We start from the raw sequence: 19939 nt of genomic DNA on the forward strand, positions 1-19939 counted from the left end.
CGCTGAGAGAAGCGGCGGGGACAGCCGGGGGCTCTGTTGAACAGCGAAGCCGGACGGGGATCGCCGGCGGGCGGCGAGCGGAGGCGGTCTGGGCCCGGCGGTCTCCGAGATGTCACGATGGCTGTGGCCATGGTCGAACTGTGTCAAAGAGCGGGTATGCCGCTACCTGCTGCACCATTACTTGGGGCACTTCTTCCAGGAGCACCTCAGCCTGGACCAGCTCAGCCTCGATTTGTACAAGGGCAGCGTTGCCCTGCGGGATATCCACCTGGAGATCTGGGTGAGGAACCAGGCCTGACATCGGGGAGGGGGCCGTGTAGCGCGCAGAGACCTGAGGATCCTGGCCAAAGGGTCGGGCTGGGGAGACTAGGCGGAGGGTGTGGAGAGGCCGTGGGAGTCAGGCCCTTTCCAGGCGACTGATTGGCTTCAGAGCCAGAGCTGGGTGGGAAGGGGGTCCTTGCCTCCACTTCACCGTAGGAGAAACTGAGGCCGAGGAGGGGGTTGTCACTTGTGTGGAGAATGCCAGAACAAGTACATCGAGTTTGGGGCCTGAGTTGAGAAGTGTGGTCCTCAGGGGCTAAGGAGAAGGTGAAGAGGAAGTGGAGGAATTTGGGGGCTCTGATAGGACCAGGCCAGGGCAGTGACAGAGTTGGGGCCTTGCAGCTAGCCAGTCAGGCAAGGCTGGTAGGGGGTCCGGAGTCCTGCTGAGAGCACCTGTGGGAAAGGTGCCCTGACCTCCTGACCCTCCGATCCTGGGCCAAGTGGGTGGGGTTCACCTCCGGACGTGGATGTCAACAACCGGCGTCAGCAGCACCCGTGTTGATCAACACCTCGTGTGACTGCTGCAGCTGTCTACTTCCTGCTTTTGGGAAAGTGGGATGGACCCAGTGGTGTTTGGGGAGGGGCTTGGGAATCCTGTCTCTACCTGCTTGGAAGACTCTGAGGAAAGTTGGAGAGGTTTAGCTTCAGGCAGGGAGGAGGCCACGGGAGATGCTGGAGAAGCTGGGAGGAATAAGGTCTGGATCAGAAGCCTGAGGCTGGGGGCAGTGAGGGGCAGTGACTCACAACTCAGCCAAACTGGGAAGTTGCAAAGGAGTCACCAGTTAGAGGCACCAGCCCCGAGCTGGCACTGGGTCAGCCCCCCACTCCAGAGCAGCAGGGGTGGGCATGGGGTCAGGGGCTTCTCAGTTTTCTGGCTGGGCAGACAGGGTGCTTGGCCTAAATGCAATCTGGGGCGGGAAGAGCTAAGCTTTAGGGGTAGGCCAGGACTTCCTGAGGACTACCCCAAACATAGGGGTATAGAGGGAGACATCCAAGCCCAGAGGTGGGGACACTTGCTGAGAGCCTCTTGTCTAGGAATCCTAGTAGAGGCCTTTTCTGATCTCTGACTTTGAGGCTGGCCTGAAAGAAATGGCCAAGACCTCTAGGCTGCCTCTTTCTACTTCCAGTCCCAGGAAACACTCCCTGCCCTACCCTGCCCTGCCCTGCCCTCTTGGTGGGGATTGAAATGGCTCCTAGCTAGGCTGCGTTTGGGCTGGCCTCCAGGGAGGAGTTATCCCTGGTGGAAAGCAGGTACTTTCCCCATAGCCAGCCCCTCCCCCAGCTGCTCACCCTGCAGGTCTTGTCTAGAAGACCCCAGAAGAAGCCGAGTGCCTGGGGATCCTGGGATGGGGTAAGAAGAGAGGTCTGTCTCACAGTTACACTGAACCATTAAACTGGTTTCTTCTGTCTAGGCCTCAGTTCCCATCTAGCGACCTCTGGGTAAGGAGTTTCAACTTGCTCTCTGCAAGCCTTCTGGTTCTGCCATGTGTCTGTTTATTCTTGGTTCTAACAAGAATTTACTGGGAACTATTCTGGGTGATACCACACAGCACCTGGGATCACACAGAGCAGGCAGGTGGGCTCCTGCCTTCAAGGAGCTTCCTGGATGGTGCTGGTGCTCTTTCCCCATTTGTAACCTGCGGCTCTCAGCCTTGTACCTCAGAGAGGCACAGCTATATCAAGTGTTTGGAGTTGGTGGGAGGGGGTCCCCCCTCTCAGCTGAGCCCTCTGCCAGCCTCTCCTGTACACTCCCCTTGAACTCCATATTTGCCCAGAGAGAACATGGGTGCTGCCACACTCTGCTGGGCCTTGCCACGTGCTGTTCCCATGCCTGGGTCATGCCACCTTCCATCCTCTCCGCTTGGCTCCTTCTTTTTCATCCTTCAGCTCCCCCCTTCTCTGGCATTAAGGATGGAACACATTTGGGTAGACCAAGAGTAGGAATCAATTGGAGCAATGGTAGCACTCAGGTAGCACGGGGAGGGGCAGGGAGAACGAGGGAGCTCTCCAAGGTCAGAGCAGACCAAGAAGTGCGGCCGCCAAGGAGACAGCCACATGTGGAGTTTCCCTAAGCCGGATCTGTCCCTTCCCTGCTCCCAGTCTGTGAACGAAGTTCTGGAGTCCATAGAATCACCCTTAGAGCTGGTGGAAGGCTTCGTGGGCTCTATCGAGGTGGCCGTGCCCTGGGCTGCGCTGCTCACCGACCACTGCACCGTGCACGTGTCAGGCCTCCAGCTCACCCTGCAACCTCGCCAAGGCCCGGGTGAGGGCAGGGCAAGGCTGGGGTTGGGGGTTGGGGAGCAAGTGGTAGGAGTAGGCCTGGGGACTCAGTTGCTGACTAGACCTGCCTCTCCTGAGACCCTCTTCCTACTCATAGGGCCAGGGGCTGCCGACTCGCAGACCTGGGCCTCATGCATGACCACCAGCCTACAGCTGGCTCAGGAGTGCCTTCGGGACGGGCTGCCTGAGCCCTCTGAGCCACCACAGCCCCTGGAGGGACTGGAAATGTTTGCCCAGACCATTGAGACAGGTAAGTGGGCCTCTAATGGCTACCCTGCTCTCTATACCTCCGTCACTCACAAGACGGGCCCCAGACAACAGGATGGCCACACTGCTGCCCCAATGGGGAAACTCTGCCTGCCCCTTGCTGTTCCACCTGGCCTGAGACCCCTTTCTACCACTTAGTGCTGCGAAGGATCAAGGTGACCTTCCTGGACACTGTCGTGAGGGTAGAGCACTCGTCGGGTGATGGGGAGCATGGCGTGGCAGTAGAAATCCATGTACAGAGGTAGGGGCATGCCAGGCGGGGTGGGCTAGTATGAAGAGGAAGGGGAATGAGGGACTGCTGAATGGTGTTGACCTTGCCCCTGCCCCTTACCCCTGCTCAGGCTCCTGGGAAGTAACAGGGCAAATCTTGGGTGGGCCTGGGTGATAGTGGCTATGGTGGTAGAGAGACCATATTGTGGGAATGGAGTCTAGGGGCCGAATTGTTGCGGCCCCAAGGTTCAGGTTACACACTGAGGGTCTGAAGAGCAAGGGCTGGCCATGGGGGTCCATGATGGCCTGGCTATGCTGGGGCAGCTCTGCTGGCCAGACCCTCTGACCCCAGACCCCTAGAACACAATGCTGCATAGGGAGAGGGTCTCCAGCCTGGGGTGGCTGGGGTAAGGGCTGATCCTACACTCCCCAGACTGGAGTACTGTGATGAGGCAGTGCGGGACCCAAGCCAGGCACCTCCAGTGGACGTGCACCAGCCTCCTGCCTTTCTGCACAAGCTGCTGCAGCTGGCAGGAGTCCGCCTGCACTTTGAGGAGCTCCCTCCACAGGTGGGCTGACTCTGATCCCTAGTTTCTTTCTCCTAATCCCTGTCTTCTCTCCTGTCTGCCCCACTGCACCCCATCCCTTCTGACCATCTGTGACCTCATCTTCTCAACCCTTTCCCTCCTGTATCCTCTTGCCTTCAGGAAGAGCCCCCGAAGCCCCCCTTGCAGATCGGCAGCTGCTCAGGGTATATGGAGTTGACAGTGAAATTGAAGCAGAATGAAGCCTTCCCAGGCCCAAAGGTGGGTCCCCAGCTCCTGTGGAGGAGGCAGTATGCCCCGTTTCAGAAAGTCCTCAGCAGTGGTGATCCCCACTAGAAAGCAGGGTCATTGTGTGGAGGAGATTACTGACTTCTTGGCAATAGAGAACCAAGCTCAGTGAACAAGTTTTGGCCAGGGTCACACAACTAGTTAGTGACAGAGCTTATCCTGGGAACTGGCATCCCGAGGAGGTGAGGGCAGGTGGGTGGTGGCTCTCAGAAGGCCGCATTGTTGCCCCCTGGTCCCTTTTATCTCCAGCTGGAGGTGGCTGGACAGCTGGGCTCCCTGCATCTGCTCCTGACCCCTCGGCAGCTCCAGCAGCTTCAAGAACTGCTCAGTGCCATGAGCCTTGCAGGTGAGGCCTCTGGGTGCTGCAGGGGATGGGATGGCTAGGGAGGGGCCACCCAAGCTGGTCTGACACAAAGAAGTGTCCTCCTCCATAGACCCAGAGGGCCTGGTTGGCAAGCTGAACAAGAGCCGCCCACTAGGTGCTGAAGACCTGTGGCTGATTGAGCAGGACCTGAACCAGCAGCTGCAGGCAGGGGCTGTGGCTGAGCCCCTCAGCTCAGAACCCCTTACCAATCCTCTTGTCAACCCGGACAACACTGGTGGGTGTGGGGCCAGACCTGGCAGTTGACTGGGCAGCTAGCCTGGGTGCAGGAGTCATGGGGGCCAAGTACAGCTTTCCCTGACCTCCCTTGCCCTGGCCCACAGACCTCTTCTTCTCCATGGTGGGTCTCACGAGCAGTGTGGCCTCAGCCCTCTCTGAGCTCTCGCTCTCGGATGTAGACCTAGGATCCTCTGTGCACAGCGACATGGCCCCCCGCCGGCTGTCTGCTCATGCCCACCCAACTGGTGAGTGCTCCCAGGGCAAGAAGAGCTGGAAGAGGCCTCAGTGCCCACGTGATGGCATGCACATGCAGGAGGCCTCCATCGATGCTTTGAGGATCACTGTGGTGACTTGGTTCCCTTTGGACGCTTGGGGAACCTGATGGATAGAGGCTAGGTTTCAAAGTCAGTGATCCTGGGCCATGCACTTAAATTCTTAGAGACTCAGTTTCTCCTTCCATAAAAAGGGCATAAGATCTGACCTTGCCAGGCTATATGTTTCTGGCCGATGTTTATCGCGAGATTATGTATGTCAAGTGCTGGCCTGAGTGCTTTATCACCTCTAATTCTTCCAGCTCCTTGAGAGAGTGGAATTGAGCCTAGGCTCAGTATCTGGCATAACGAGGCTCTGCATCACGCCTGACCAGCCACGCCCCATGCCAGAGTCACATAGTCCATCTGGGCCAGGGCTTCTCCCAGCCCCCAGCCCAATATCTGGGGTACTCATGAGCTCTGGGAAGTCCCTGGTGAAACCTCTGTCCTCTCAGGCAAGATGGCCCCCACGCCCCTCCCGGACACCCTGCGCCCTGACTCGCTGGTGAAGATGACCTTGGGGGGCATGACCCTGACTTTGCTTCAGACGACTGCCCCATCTTCTGGACCACCTGACCTCACCACCCACTTTTTTTCGGAGTTTGATGCCACCAAGGATGGGCCCTTCGGCTCCCGTGACTTCCACCATCTCCGACCGCGCTTCCAGAGGGCCTGTCCCTGTAGCCATGTCCGGTACAAGCCCAAGGCAGGGGCCCAAGGAGAGACTCCCTTAGCCCCACAAGCCCAACCCCTGATGCCCAGCTTCTTCCTTGCAGACTAACGGGCACAGCTGTGCAGCTGTCCTGGGAGCTGCGGACAGGCAGGGGCCGGAGGACTACCAGCACACAAGTGCACTTTGGTCAGCTCGAGGTGCTGGAGTGCCTGTGGCCCAGGGGTACCTCAGAGCCTGAGTACACAGAGGTGAGGGCTGAGAGCCAGTGTGTATGTGGCAAGGCCTGCAGGTACAAGTGGGTGTGGAGGCTCAACCTGACTTTTGTCTCCTGTATCCCATCCCAGATCCTGAGCTTCCCCAGCAGCCTAGGTTCCCAGGCCTCAGCTCGGCCCTGTGCCCACCTGTGTCATACACAGACTCTACGCAGGATGTCCAGGGTAATCCACCCCCTCCTATGCCTGACCTTTGGCTATTTCCCGTGGTACATTTACCCCTCCCCACGTCTCAGCCTCTGCTGGTACCTCCCTGTTCCTACCTCCTTCCCCCTTTGCCTATGCTCCAGGTAGAGCATACCTCCCAGTCTGGGCCCTACATAAGGCATCCTCTTGGCCTGGTGGTCTCTTCCCTGGCTCATCTTGGCAAATCCTTGCCAGTTTCCAAATATTAGGTGGCTTTTATTAAATAAACATGGTCATCTTTCTCAGACAGTGTGGTGAAGATTTCCCGGTCCCCTGTTCAAATTTCCCTTCCCACTGCCACGGAGGACTATGTGTTCTGTTTTTGCTTAAAGGGGGGAGTCCCTTCCCATCCTACCCTCATTGACCACCCCACCACAGCCCTCACTGACCTGAACACCTTCGCCCCCAGAGCCGAGCCCGGCGCCCAGCTGCCTGCCATTGCCACTCAGAACTGGCCCTAGACCTAGCTGACTTCCAGGCAGACGTGGAGCTGGGGGCCCTGGACCGGCTTGCTGCCCTGCTGCGTCTGGCTACCATATCCCCTCCTGAGCCACCTGCCGGCCTCCTGGTAAGATACCCAGCTGGGACAGGGATCTGGCATGGCCCCTCTGGCTCACAGCCACGGTGGTGAGGCCCCTGGCAGCGGCTCTGATGACCACCATCCTCTCACAGACAGAAGCCGCACCAGCTGCTGAGCAGCAGACAGTGGTGCGGCTGTCAGCACCCCGGGCCACACTGCAGCTGCGCTTCCCCATTGCTGATCTGCGGCCGGAGCGGGACCCCTGGGCAGGCCGGGCTGTGCGGACCGAGCAGCTACGGTTGGAGCTGAGTGAGCCCCAGTTCCGGTCAGAGTTGAACAGTGGTCCTGGTCCCCCGGTCCCCACCCGCCTGGAACTTTCCTGCTCCGACCTACATGGTGAGAGCTCCCCAGGGGACAATACCCAGGACAGGGCCCCAGGCCTCTGGGAGAGGTGGGCTCAGGGTTACAGAAGGGACTGAGTCTCAGTTAGGACAGACTTTGGCCCAACCCTCACCAGCTCTGTGAGGAGCCAGCATTGCCTGTCTCCAGGCTTGTCTGAGAATGATCAGAGTGGACCCTTTTTCGCTGGACTGCTACAGATTGTGAGTGTGAGCGAGGGCACGGACCTGTAAGCAATAAGGACAGTCACCACAAAAAAAAAAAAAAAAAAAAGGACAGTCACCACAAGGGAAGTTCCAGGCCCCTACTAACCCCATCTGACACTGGGGAAGAAATGGGGAAAAGCAGCAGTGACAACACCCCATTCCTCCTTATCCTCCCAGGTACCTATGAAGATGGAGAGAAGCCACCCATCCCCTGCCTGCGGGTCTCCAAAGCCCTGGATCCCAAGAGCCCTGGGCGCAAATACTTCCTGCCCCAGTAAGTGGGGGGGCTCTAGAAGGGACAGACAGGAGAGGAGCACTTTGCTACTGAGAGTGGCTACTGAGGTGGGATCAGGGGCTAAGGGGGCCTTGCAGGCCAGTGACAGGCCTGTGCCCTGGCAGGGTAGTGGTGACCCTGAACCCCCAGCTCAGCAGCGCACAGTGGGAAGTGGCCCCTGAGAAGGGAGAGGAGCTGGAGCTGTCGGCTGAGAGTCCATGTGAGCTGCGGGAGCCTGAGCCCTCACCCTTCTCCTCCAAGAGGACAATGTACGAGACGGAGGAGGTGAGGCCCTGAACCAGGGGAGCCACTTGGTAGCTGTGGGACAGGAGGACAGGACCACCTGGGGCACCAGCAAGAGTTTCATCTCTTCCATCATCTTAGACCAATGGAGAATCAAAAGTACCCCAGCTCAGGGGGCTTGGGGGTGAGGACACTGGTGAGGGTCAGCCCCAGGAGGCACAGGTCCCTGGTTGGGAAGATCAGGACCCCATCTATTGGCTGTGTACATTTGAACATCACCTTCTCTGAAGGTGAGGAGGTTTGAGTGAGAGACAGTTAAGGGCCTGGCCTCTGGGGCAAATGGTCTGGGTTTGAATCCAGGCTCTTCTATTCAGTGGTTTCATCCTCTTAGAAGTGGTCTAATCTCAGAGAATTAGACACAAATGAGTTTCCTTGTCTTGAAAGTGGATACAATGACCTGCATCATAGGCTTATCATGAGGATAAAGGAGTTAAAATATGTGAGACTCTCATAGCAGGTTTGGCATGTGATCAGCGCTTCACATGAGCTGGCTGTCATATATCCCAGCAGAGAGAGGTTCCTATGAATGAATAAATGATAGGAAGTCAGGGTGTAGACCAGGGTCTGATTCCTGAGCCAGCAGCAGACCCTGACATCTCTCAGATGCCTTTCCCTGCTCCCCTGTCTAGATGGTGATTCCTGGAGACCCTGAGGAGATGAGGACCTTCCAGAGCCGGGCTCTGGCCCTGTCCCGCTGCAGCCTGGAAGTGGTCCTGCCCAGCACCCACATCTTCCTGCCCAGCAAGGAGGTCTATGAGAGCCTCTATAACAGGTGGTGCCTCGGGCGGGTAGGGGGAAGGCAGGCCTCCTCACTGTTGCTGTCCATCTGCCTGTGCTGGGCCAGGCCACCCTCACTGCTGCTGTCTATCTGTCCCAGGATCAACAACGACCTGCTCATGTGGGAGCCTGCGGACCTGCTTCCCGCCCCTGACCCCGCTGCTCACCCCCCAGGCTTCCCAGGCCCCTCAGGCTTCTGGCACGACAACTTCAAGATGTGCAAGTCAGCCTTCAAGCTGGGTAGGAAGGCTGCCCCAGCAGGGGTCCCAAGCACCTCCCCCCCCCAGAGCTGGGCAGGGCTGGGGCAGCAGGGAGCAGGGTTGGGCAGCCCCCCCTAGTGCTGGGCAGGGCTGGGGCAGCCCTCTCAGGTCTCCTTCCCACTTCCACTCCTTCCATCTCACCCCAGACTCAGACTCGGATGAGGAGGATGCCCACTTCTTCTCAGTAGGGGCGTCAGGCGCTCCCCAGCCCCCTCCCCCTGAGTCCCCAAGTCCTCGCTCCCAGAGTACCGTCTCTACATTGGTAACAGTGCTGAAGGGTCGGATCACAGCCTTCTGTGAGACCAAGGTGAGGGCAGCCTGGGGAGGTGAGCCCCGCTGACTGCAGTGCCCCCCACCCACCACTACAGGAGAGCAAGACCAGTATGAACAGCTCCAATTTGGGAAACTGGGAAAAGAAGCCCCAGTGTGACTGAGAGTGGTCTGTTTGGCCGGCAGCACCCACCCACCACCCACGGACCCAACATGCCACTCCAACGATCCCATCACACCCCATTAGTACCTGTTGTGTGTAAGGCGCAATGCTAGGGATCCAGATGGGCACTGTCTCATGCTGGATGGCAGATAAGGCAGGGATGACTTCCCTTCTGGCAAAAGAGACAAGTGATGGGGCACCTGGGTGGCTCAGCCATTTAAGGGTCTGTCTGACTCTTGATTTCAGCTCCGGTCATCTCAGGGTCGTGAGATCAAGCTCCACATCAGCCTCCACACTGCATATGGAGCCTGCTTAAGATTCTCTCTCTCCCCCCAAAAAAAGATTCTCTCTCTATCTCTCCTTCTGTCCCTCACCCTCTCCCTCTCTAAAAAAAAAAAAAAAAAGAGAGAGAGAGAGAGACAAGTGCTGTCCTAGGCCTTCAGTGGAGTTCTGATAGAGCTAGAGCTGGTGCTAGTCAGGCCAGGGCTCCAGGAGACAACCCCTCTGAGGGAGTGGGGGCTGCTGAGTGCTCTGGTGAGGCCACGCCACATCCTCTTTCCACAGGATGAGCTTGGGAGGCGGCTAGAGACATCACACGGGGAACTAGTGTTGGATGTGGAGCAAGGCACCATCTTCAGCGTCTCCCAGTACCGAGGCCAGCCGGGACTTGGCTACTTCTGCCTAGAAGCGGAGAAGGCAAAGCTCTACCACCGAGGTGTGAGGGGAGGGGGCTTGAAAGAGGGATATGGGCCCTGGGTGGAGGGGACAATAAGCCAGCTCAGCAGGGGGCTCACCAGCTGCCTCCCCAGCGGCTGTGGATGACTACCTGCTGCCCAGTCACCTGGAGCTGCCCAGCTTTGCTCCTCCGGCCCAGCTGGCTCCAACCATCTACCCATCAGAGGAAGGGGTGACTGAACGGGGAGCCTCAGGCCACAAGGGCCAGGGCCGGGGTCCCCACATGCTATCCACTGCTGTGCGCATCCATCTGGACCCCCACAAGAATGTCAAGGTACAGCAGTGTCTGCTTCTGATCTACCCACTTGGCTGGGGCAACTGCCTCCCTGGTGCTTGGTAGGCTGGGCCCCACTATGCTGACTATGCCCCACCTCCAGGAGTTCCTCGTGACACTGAGGCTCCACAGAGCCACCCTGCGCCACTTCATGGCTCTGCCAGAACAGAGTTGGCACTCCCAGGTGAGCATAAGTGGTGTGGGCAGGCGGGTCTCTGAGCTGGGGGGAGGCCAGTGTGAGGGACCTGGGCTGGGCCAGAGCTGACTTCCAAGTGAAGCCCCTGAGCAAGGGGTGCGTAGCAGGTGGGGGGGGGCATGCTGTGGTGGGGGCAGGGGTTAGAGGAAAGAGGAGGCCCCTGATCCTCACTGCCCCTCCTGTCGTGGCCCCCAAAGCTGTTGGAGTTCTTAGATGTGCTCGATGACCCAGTGCTGGGCTACCTGCCCCCAACCGTCATTACCGTCCTACACACTCACCTGTTCTCCTGCACCGTGGACTACAGGTACCCAGGCTAGGTGGGCTAAGAGCGAGGGGCAGGCTCTCATGTGTAAGGAGCCTGCCCTAGTGCATGTGTACCCCTCAGGCCCCTCTACCTCCCTGTGCGTGTCCTTGTCACCGCTGAGACCTTCACCCTCTCCAGCAACATCATCATGGACACCTCCACCTTCCTACTCAGGTATGTACCACCCTCACCCGTCACAATTTCCATTCCCCCTCAAGCTGAGCTGCAGCTGCTACTCCCCCAGGGTCCCACCTACATGCTGTGTGTCCTCAGGCTGGTCTCTGAGCCCTCTGTACACTTGGGTGATGATCCCTCTCTCAGGAATGGGAATTGCTTTCACCTTCCTGGATGACAGTTGTGCCTCTGCATCAGAGCCTTCAAAGCACTGGTGCTCTCTAACCTGATGTCTCACGGAGGTACTTGTTCTAAGGATACAAGGAAAACAGGTGGAATGCGATGCCTTAGTAGTATAATTTAAAATTTATAAACAGTCTAAATGCCCCCAAATGTCAACTTGAGTCAGTAAACATGGCTTACCCAATGATTAAAGTCAAGTCAAAGAGTGACATTGAAAAATATGGAAAATGCAGTAATGCAACACATCCTGAAGAATCTAAGATACAAAGTTCTATGGAGCGTTGTTTTCTTAAAGATTTATAAGGGTTTATTTGTATATATGTCTGTGGCTTCACAGAAAAGTTGAAGAAAATATATATGATGCTTTTCTAAGAATTTGAGATTAGAGAATATGATAAGAGATTATTTCTTTTTTATTTTAAAATGTCTTAAAGGAGCTTGTGTTGTGTTGCCATTAGAATAAGGACCTAATTTGAAAGAACAATGAATGCTGTAGCAGGGAAGCAGGACACTTGCCTCCTGGGGCCACTGTGAGGCCTGGATGAGGTAGAGAAGCGGGAAGTACTTGGAGAGCACTACCTGCCTTCTGACCTAAGCGAGCATGCACTGTTTTGGGCCTGCAGCACAGGAGATAGGACCAGTCTCCCCAGTGTACAAACAAGAACACTAAGGCCAGAGAGGACCCAGCGCTAGTTTCCTGTGGGCTCGGGACCTCTTGTGGCTTCCCCTCTGCCTGTCTCTAGGAGCCCCACCCTTCTGGCTCCCATGGAGCTGCAGCCTGCAGCGGCTCCTGGGCCCTTCTCAGCCCTGTTCCCCACCAGGTTCATCCTCGACGACTCAGCCTTATACCTGTCCGACAAGTGTGAGGTGGAGACCCCGGATCTGCAGCGAGGTGGGCAGGGCCTGGACTGGGCTCCCTCCCCTCTGAGGGAACACAGCCCCCGGCCACACTCAGAGCAGCCAGGTGTCCTCACCTAGCTGCACCCACACATTTGTGCACGCACACAAGGGCTATACTCAGATAAAGCCCAGATTCTCCCCTCTGGTGGTGGGCCAGGGGCTGGGTGTGAAGAAGCAGTTGGAACTTCTCTTGCTTCCTGCTCAGATTACGTCTGTGTCTTGGATGTTGACCTGCTGGAGCTTGTGATTAAAACCTGGAAGGGGAGCACTGAGGGCAAATTGGTGAGTGTTGCCCAGAATCCCCTGGAGCCAGAGCAGAGCCAAGGGCCGAGGGAGCCTTTCCCCTTGCACTCTCCTCCCTTCTGCTCCCTGGGCCTGGGCTTAGGTTACAGTCACTAGCTGCCCTTTGTGCTGGGCTCTGGTTAGTGGCCCTCCTGGAAAGGGCCCGGCCTACCCTGGGTGTCCCATAATATGAACCCCACCACTAGAGGGCGAAAGCAGGGCCTAGGGAGTCAGATAGCCTTTGTGGGACCAGGCTCCACCTGGCCAGGCTGAGGTGAGCAATAAAGGACTGGGCACTTGAACACTTTCACACGGGGAGTGCACTCCTGCTTCCTTGAGTGACTCTGGACGAAGTCCCTTTCACCCTCTGGACTCAGTTTGCTCCATAATTCAGTGGGTTTGTTGGGCAGCAGGCTGAGCAGCCTGGGGAAGACCTGGCCAGGTCCTACGTGTGTGTGGCGTGGATAGAGCCTGAGCTGATGGCGCCCCACCCCTGCCACTCAGAGCCAGCCGCTATTCGAGCTGCGTTGCTCCAACAACGTGGTACACGTGCACAGCTGTGCAGACTCCTGCGCCCTGCTGGTCAACCTGCTCCAGTACATAATGAATGAGGGCGACCTACACCCCCCTCCCCGGCCCCCCAGCCCCACAGAGATCGCCGGCCAGAAAGTACAGGTGAGGCCTAGCCCTACAGGCTGCTAGAACTCTGCCAGGCCCACTCCTCTGCCTCAGCCCCCAGGGGCCTGGCTTTGGGGGAGAGGTGCCCCTTCCTCCTGTGCTCCTGTGACTCATTCATCACTCCTCCTCGGCCTGGCCCAGCTCTCCGAGAGCCCTGCCTCCCTGCCCTCCTGCCCCCCAGTGGAGACAGCCCTCATCAACCAGCGGGACCTGGCCGACGCCCTCTTGGACACTGAGCGCAGCTTGCGGGAACTGACCCAGCCTTCAGGTGGGGTGGGGCGTACTTTGGGGCCAGGGGATACAATCAGGCACCCAAATCAGACATCCCCCCAAAACTGACATCTCTCTCCACAGGTGATCCTCTCACTCAGGCCTCGCCCGTGTCAGTCTATCTATTCCCAGGGGAACGGACTGGGGTCCAGCCCCACTTGGCCCCTGCTGTGACCCCTGCTGGCAGCTTGGGGTCCTGCTCAGAGGCCAAGGAAGGTGAAAAGGAAGAGGGAGATGGAGACACTCTGGACAGTGACGAGTTCTGCATCCTTGATGCTCCTGGCCTGGGCATCCCGGTGTGTGGGGGGCAGGCTGGGCAGGGCCACAGAGTGGTGGGAGAGGGTGGCTCCTTTCTATGCCCCTTCTAGAGCTCCTGCTGTTAGAGGAGCAGGTGCACCTGGGTCTGTGGCAGAGTTTGGGGGTGGGGTGGGTCTCTCTGACTCTGGGCTTTGAAGGAGCAAGTTGATTTTCAGAGGAAGAGAGAAAGAATGGCATCTAGGACAAAGGGAAGGACATCAAGGGGAAGGAGAGGGAGGAGCAGGGTGGTTAGCAGGAGCGGGAGGAGAACTATTTGACTGCAGGGGTGATGACCTGCTGGCCTCCAGGAGCCAATGGAATGTCACATGCAAGCGAGACCCAGGAAGATAGGGCTGGCGAGAACAAGGGGCACTTTGGTCCCCCCTGGACAGAGCACTGTGATATAAGTTCGGAGGAGGGAGTGGGCAGGAGACTCATCTTTTGTAAGAAACAGGAAGGGAAGTGTGAGGATGGGGAAGAAATTGGGCCTAGACTGGGAAAAGTATCTGTGCACATGTGTTCACTTGGCCTCCTGCCTACAGCCCCGAGATGGAGAGCCCGTGGTGACACAGCTGCATCCAGGCCCCATCATCGTGCAGGATGGGTACTTCTCACGGCCCCTGGGCAGCACAGACCTGCTACGGGCGCCTGCCCACTTCCCCATGCCTAGCAGCCGTGTGGTGCTACGTGAAGTCTCCCTTGTCTGGCACCTGTATGGGGGCCGAGACTTTGGGCCCCACCCTGGCCACAGGTGAGTAGGACAGGTGCAGGTGGCAGCTGTGGCAAGGGGGCCCACCCACCTGGGAGATGGGATGCAGCCCAAGGTCCAGCTCTGACTTCAGCCACTGATAACCTTGAGCAGGATCCTTGCCTCAGTGGCCTCCATTCTTTCTCTTCCCCACCCACCTCCCACGGCTGAGGCTGGAGAGGGTTTCCTGCCTCAGGTAGAAGGGTCTACTCTGAGGTGAAGGGGGTTCCCCAGAGTCACCTTGTCCCCTGTCCCTCTTTCCAGAGCAAGAGGCAGCTTCATGGGCCCTAAGGGCTCTCCTTCTCGTTGCTCTGGCCCCAACCGGCCCCAGAACTCTTGGCGTACACAGGGGGGCAGTGGGAGGCAACACCAAGTCCTCATGGAGATCCAGCTCAGCAAGGTGAGCTGGGGGCTCAGAGTGCAGAAAGCCACCTGGGTGGGGGACAGGGCAGGCTATCCCATCCCTGGCACCCAGCCAGCACTTCACCATGACAACTTACCTCATGGTCCCTAGTCATGCACCAAGTTACAAGTAGTGTTTGCAGAGTGGCTGCTGCGCTGCACACTAGGTGCTGTTGTAGATGTTAGACATAGCAATGAGCAAAGCGGACAGAAGCCCTGCCTTCCTGTCACTTGTGCGGTAGTGAAGGGAGCCACAGATCTATGCTGTGTGGAATGCAATAAATGCTTGGGGAAGGTGAGCTGGGGAGGATCAGGAAAGTCTTGAAAAGATGTCGTTGGTACAAAGATCTGAGGAAGGGGGGCAGGAGGAGGGCAGTCGAGGCCACTGGGAACTAGGCCGCATACAGCCCTGCAGACCACAGGACAGTTTTGGATTTTCCTGGAGTGAGATGCAGTCAGCAGGCTGGTAGCTGCAGAGCCAGTGACAGCAGTCAGATTCTGGAGAATGTGGATAGGGAAGAACCACAGGTTGGGTAGGCTGCCGGGCTGACCTGAGATGGTGCAGGCAGAGGTGCTGCTGCAGGCAGAGGTGCTGCTGACTGGGAGTGAGTCCATGTGGGTCCTCTCCTCAAGCACACAGGGCTGTTGTGCCAAGAAAACTGGGGCTCTCTGCAGCCCACTGGGCAGGGGAGCCAGCACTGGGTGTGGGAGAGAGGGGAGGCCAGGGCAAAGTTCTGAAGATGAGAAAGGCCTTGGCCTGTTTAAGGAGCAGAAGACAGGCCAGTGGGGCTGGCAGGTCAGAAGCAAGGTGGAGGATGGGCTTTGGAGGGAGAGGCTGGGCCTCACCAGGCCAGGGGGAGGTTTTTGCAAGGTGCAAGGTGGGTGGGCATGTGCTTTATGAAGATCCCTCTGGGTGTGTGGAAAAGGGCCTGAGGGGCCCAAGCAGGGAGGCCATCCAGGGGAAGAGGGGACAGCAGCCCTCAGACCAGGTGGCAGCAGTGGAGATGACACAAGTGTAGAGGGATTGGAGAAATGTGCCGAGGAACCAAGCCAGATGGCCTTGGTGATGGAGAGGCTAGAGGGCGGTGTTGGTGCTTGGTGACAGGCAGATGGTGCCTCTTAAGTGACAGGAAGGGAATGGGAGCAAGTAGATGCAGGGGAGGTCAAGAGTTCAGTATGCCAAGTAGAGTTTGAAATGCATATGGGACAACCATGAGGAGGCAACCAGGTGGGGGGCTGAGGTGTGGCTGGGAGAGACAGGGCCCTGCCTATCTGGCTTTGGCCTCCATCCAACCCGCAGGTGAGCTTCCAGCATGAGGTGTACCCAGTGGAGCCAGCCACAGGCCCCGCAGCCCCTGGCCAGGAATTGGAGGAGCGGCCGCTGTCCCGTCAGGTGTTCATCGTGCAAGAGCTTGAGGTCCGAGACCGGCTCGCCTCCTCCCAAATCAACAAGTTCCTGTACCTACACACGAGCGAGCGGATGCCACGTCGCGCACACTCCAACATGGTACCAGCTGCCCCCACTGCCCACCCTGGGCAGGGCCATGTGTGCACATAGCAGGTGGTTTGGGGATGCTGGGAGAATGCTGGGGCTCAGGCAGGCCCAGCTGGGGGAACAGTGTATGCAGATGCAACACCAGCTGGGCACAGGGTGGGGCAGGGCTGAGGCCCAGCAGCTACCCAGAGCTTGCCCTCTGCCCCCAGCTCACCATCAAAGCACTGCACGTGGCCCCCACAACCAACCTGGGTGGGCCCGAGTGCTGTCTCCGTGTCTCTCTGATGCCCCTGCGGCTCAACGTGGACCAGGTGAGTAGGCCAGGTGGAAGCAGAGCCTACAGTGAGCCCCACTGCCTCTGGGCCTCTGAACCTGACCTGCACCTTCTCCTGTAGGACGCCCTTTTCTTCCTCAAGGACTTCTTCACCAGCTTGGTGGCTGGCATCAATCCTATGGTCTCAGCAGAGACATCCGCTGAGGGTGAGGGGCTGAGCTGGGAAGGGAGGGCCCAGGCCTCCCGCCTCCCAGCCATCCCTGGACCCATCCTCCATCTATGTCCCCCACCCTAGCTCGCCCTGAGACCCAGGTCCAGCCCAGAAGCCTCCAGGAAGGCCAGCTTGAGGACACAGAGATGACTGGCTCCCGGGAAGCCGCAGGCAGTAGACACAGCTCCTCTGCTGAGCAGCAGCCTATCTACTTCAGGTAGGGCTGAAGACTGGGGTCTTTGCCCAGGCTGCAGGGGGCTGGGTCAGTGACCAAAAGCCCCCTCTTCCAATTCCCCCTCCAGGGAGTTCCGCTTCACGTCTGAAGTACCTATCTGGTTGGATTACCATGGCAAGCATGTCACCATGGACCAGGTGGTAAGTGGCGCTGTCAAACAGAGTTGCTGCATGTGCCATCCCTCTTGGGGGGCCCCATTCTGCCCAGGTGTGGCTTAGTCTTTTGGAGGCTAGGGCTTGCGTCCAGGCAATAGTGGCTGCTAGTCAGCCTCCAATGGCTCCTGGGTGCTGGGGCTGGGCCAGTCCCTGTCCCGAATTGTGAACCCCAAATACCTTCTCCTTCCCCAGGGCACTTTCGCTGGCCTCCTCATCGGCCTAGCCCAGCTCAACTGCTCCGAGCTGAAGCTGAAGCGGCTTTGTTGCCGACACGGGTAAGCCCTCCATGCCCTCCAGCATTCCTAGCCTCTCTTCAGGGTTCCCTATCTTCCCTTTACTGCATTCCTGACCAGTTGTGTGGCCTTGGCCACACTCCTCTGGTGCCTCAGTTTTCCACTCCATAAAGTGGGCACAAACATCCTTCACACTGGGCTGGGGGGCTACTGTGGACAGTGTTGGGGTGCCTCCGGTCCTGGCCCTGTGACCCCTCAATGTGTGGCTCTGCCCCTGTACCCTCCTCTCCTTCCCAGACTCTTGGGTGTGGACAAGGTGCTGGGCTATGCTCTCAACGAGTGGCTGCAGGATATCCGCAAGAACCAGCTGCCTGGCCTGCTGGGGGGCGTGGGCCCCATGCACTCAGTTGTCCAGCTCTGTGAGTGGCTGGCTGGCTCTGGGGGCTCTGGAAATTGCTCTTACTCTTGGGAAGCCTAGAGGCTGCCCTGGAAATAGGGAGAAGGTCCTAAGTCAGGGTAGGTGTGGGCAGCACAGCCTTGGGCTTCTCTGAACTCCCTGTTCCTGCAGTCCAAGGGTTCCGGGACCTGCTTTGGCTGCCAATCGAGCAGTACAGAAAGGATGGGCGCCTCATGCGGGGGCTGCAGCGAGGGGCTGCCTCCTTTGGCTCATCCACGGCTTCAGCTGCCCTGGAACTCAGCAACCGGCTGGTGCAGGCTATCCAGGTGAGTGGGCATCTGGTTCCAGGCCTAGTAGGGCAAGGAGAGTCTGCTCCACAGCACCTGATCTGTTCTCAAAGCTCTACTAAGGATGGACAGTCTGGGTACGCGGTCTCACTTTTATGAGACACAGTCATGGACAGGAGAGGCCCAGTGACTGGCCTGGGGCCCACAGCAACTCCTTGGAGGGTAAGTGCTCTCCAGGCTCTACAGCCCACTGGGTGACTGCTCATGGCCACCTCTTAAAGAGGAGAGAAGGGGGGCTATGGCTCTGTTTACAGACAAAAAAACTGACACACAGACTGGCCCTCACTCATTTAAGCCCCATACTTTGCTAGGCCCAGACAGATCCCCAAGGAGGCCAGGGAGTTGTCCTGTAAGCAGCTGTGGTTCATGAACTCTAGTAGAAGGGCTAGGATGGGCAGGCCCTTGTGGGGCAGGCATGACAGAGGAGGGTGAGCGTGCAGATGCAAGGGGAGCTCACTGCTTTCTGGGATCTGCAAGCCCACCCCCTTGCAGGCTGGAGGCAAGATCTTTAGAGAGGAGGCTAAGGATAAGCAGGCCCCAGAGAGTCCCCCAAAGACACAGCTAGGTGAGGCAGCTGGGTGAGAAGTGAGGGGGCAAAAGGAACAGAGACGTCAGAGTCATAAAGTAGATCAGACTCAGAGGGGGTAGCCAGGGGAACCCAGCACTCTGCCCGGGCTTCCTCTGGAGCTGGCAAGGCCAGACCAGGTGCAGGGTGGGGAGACGGCACAGTCTCAAGAACGCTGCACGTGGGGCACCCCACAAATGGGACAAGGGTGTACATGTGGTCCACACAAGGAGGGCTTGGGGTCCAGAGGACATTAGGAGAATCCCCTCAGGAGGCATGCACTCCACCTGACCTGGGTGCTGGAAGCCTCCCCAGGACCCCAGGAGTAGCACCATAATATACAGCTGTGGGGGAGGCAGAAGCGTGATGCCCCCTGCCCCCCGCCACCCAGGCTGGCTGTCTGGGGCTGGCTTGGGGGCCATGGGGCTGGGTGTGTGTGCCCAGACTGGCTGTCCTCATTTGGTGTCCTCTGTGTCCCCTCAGGCCACAGCGGAGACAGTGTATGACATCCTGTCCCCAGCAGCGCCCATCCCCCGCTCCCTGCAGGACAAGCGCTCTGTGCGAAGGCTACGAAAGGGCCACCAGCCTGCTGACCTCCGGGAGGGTGTGGTGAAGGCCTACGACACGGTTCGAGAGGTGATGAGGCCCTGCCCTCCTTCCAGTCCCACACCCACCTCCCCACCCAAACCCCTGCACTGACCTCTGACTTCCACAGGGCATCCTGGACACTGCTCAGACCATCTGTGATGTGGCATCTCGGGGCCATGAGCAGAAGGGGCTTACAGGCGCCGTGGGGGGCGTGATCCGCCAGCTGCCCCCAACCGTGGTGAAGCCCCTCATTCTGGCCACGGAGGCCACGTCCAGTCTACTTGGGGGGATGCGAAACCAGATTCTTCCTGATGCACACAAGGACCACACTCTCAAGTGGCGTTCGGATGAAGGCCAGGACTGAGCACCAGACGCCCAGGACCCAAGGCACTGCTGCCCGCCTCGCCCAGCCAGCCCCAGTGGCATCATGGCTCATGCGCCTCCCCAGAGCTTCGGCCTACAGCCGGGTGGGCCCTCAGGGGAAGGACCTGGAAGGACCCCGCCTGGCCTACCCTGCCAATTGCTGTGAGAATGAGGCCTCCCCGCCTAGGGCCTCGGCCCCATCTCTGCACTTTTCTTCTGGGGAGAAAGGACACTGCCTCCACTGCTACCTGGGCCCACACTGCCGCCTTGTCCCAGGCGGAGGCTTTTGGACCCTCAGACCCCAACCCCACTCAGCTGAGTGTCTCTGTGTCTGCGGGAGGTGGGGGGCAGACACTGTGGTTCAATGTATTTCTAAGCTCCTTGAGCGTGTGGGTCAGTGTCTGCATGGAGTGTAGAATAAACTGTGCCCACCGCCAGCCCCCTTGTCCTGTGTACCTGTGCTGCCCCGGCCTCCACCTTAACCACATCCCACCTCTGTGCCCAGCA

General features: G+C 58.5%; 1 protein-coding gene across 1 annotated transcript; it reads left to right on the forward strand.

Moving 5' to 3' along the window:
- On the forward strand, window positions 1–19869 carry ATG2A (autophagy related 2A). The gene is made up of 41 exons (XM_041722789.1): window positions 1–280; window positions 2422–2584; window positions 2699–2851; window positions 3007–3109; window positions 3512–3647; window positions 3786–3884; window positions 4161–4257; window positions 4346–4510; window positions 4617–4757; window positions 5279–5516; window positions 5600–5744; window positions 5841–5933; window positions 6364–6522; window positions 6627–6870; window positions 7257–7353; window positions 7479–7638; window positions 8286–8428; window positions 8534–8673; window positions 8840–9000; window positions 9691–9841; window positions 9936–10135; window positions 10239–10319; window positions 10529–10635; window positions 10717–10809; window positions 11814–11884; window positions 12098–12174; window positions 12679–12849; window positions 12994–13120; window positions 13207–13418; window positions 13962–14170; window positions 14432–14567; window positions 15870–16076; window positions 16274–16375; window positions 16460–16544; window positions 16634–16766; window positions 16852–16924; window positions 17132–17214; window positions 17470–17591; window positions 17741–17895; window positions 18965–19117; window positions 19197–19869. The coding sequence occupies exons 1-41, from the start codon at window positions 110–112 to the stop codon at window positions 19431–19433; spliced, it is 5793 nt and encodes a 1930-aa protein (XP_041578723.1). The 5' UTR covers window positions 1–109; the 3' UTR covers window positions 19434–19869.
- The last annotated feature ends 70 nt before the right edge of the window (window positions 19870–19939 follow it).

This window comes from Vulpes lagopus, chromosome 11 (genome assembly GCF_018345385.1).
Source record: "Vulpes lagopus strain Blue_001 chromosome 11, ASM1834538v1, whole genome shotgun sequence".
Classification (NCBI taxonomy): domain Eukaryota; kingdom Metazoa; phylum Chordata; class Mammalia; order Carnivora; family Canidae; genus Vulpes; species Vulpes lagopus.

Coding starts and splice junctions, on each gene's coding strand:
- ATG2A (XM_041722789.1), top strand. CDS start 110: ATGTCACGATGGCTGTGGCCATGGTCGAACTGTGTCAAAGAGCGGGTA. Junction 5,934..6,363: donor CTCTACGCAGGATGTCCAGG/GTAATCCACCCC, acceptor CTTCGCCCCCAG/AGCCGAGCCCGGCGCCCAGC. Junction 10,636..10,716: donor TCCTGCACCGTGGACTACAG/GTACCCAGGCTA, acceptor TGTACCCCTCAG/GCCCCTCTACCTCCCTGTGC.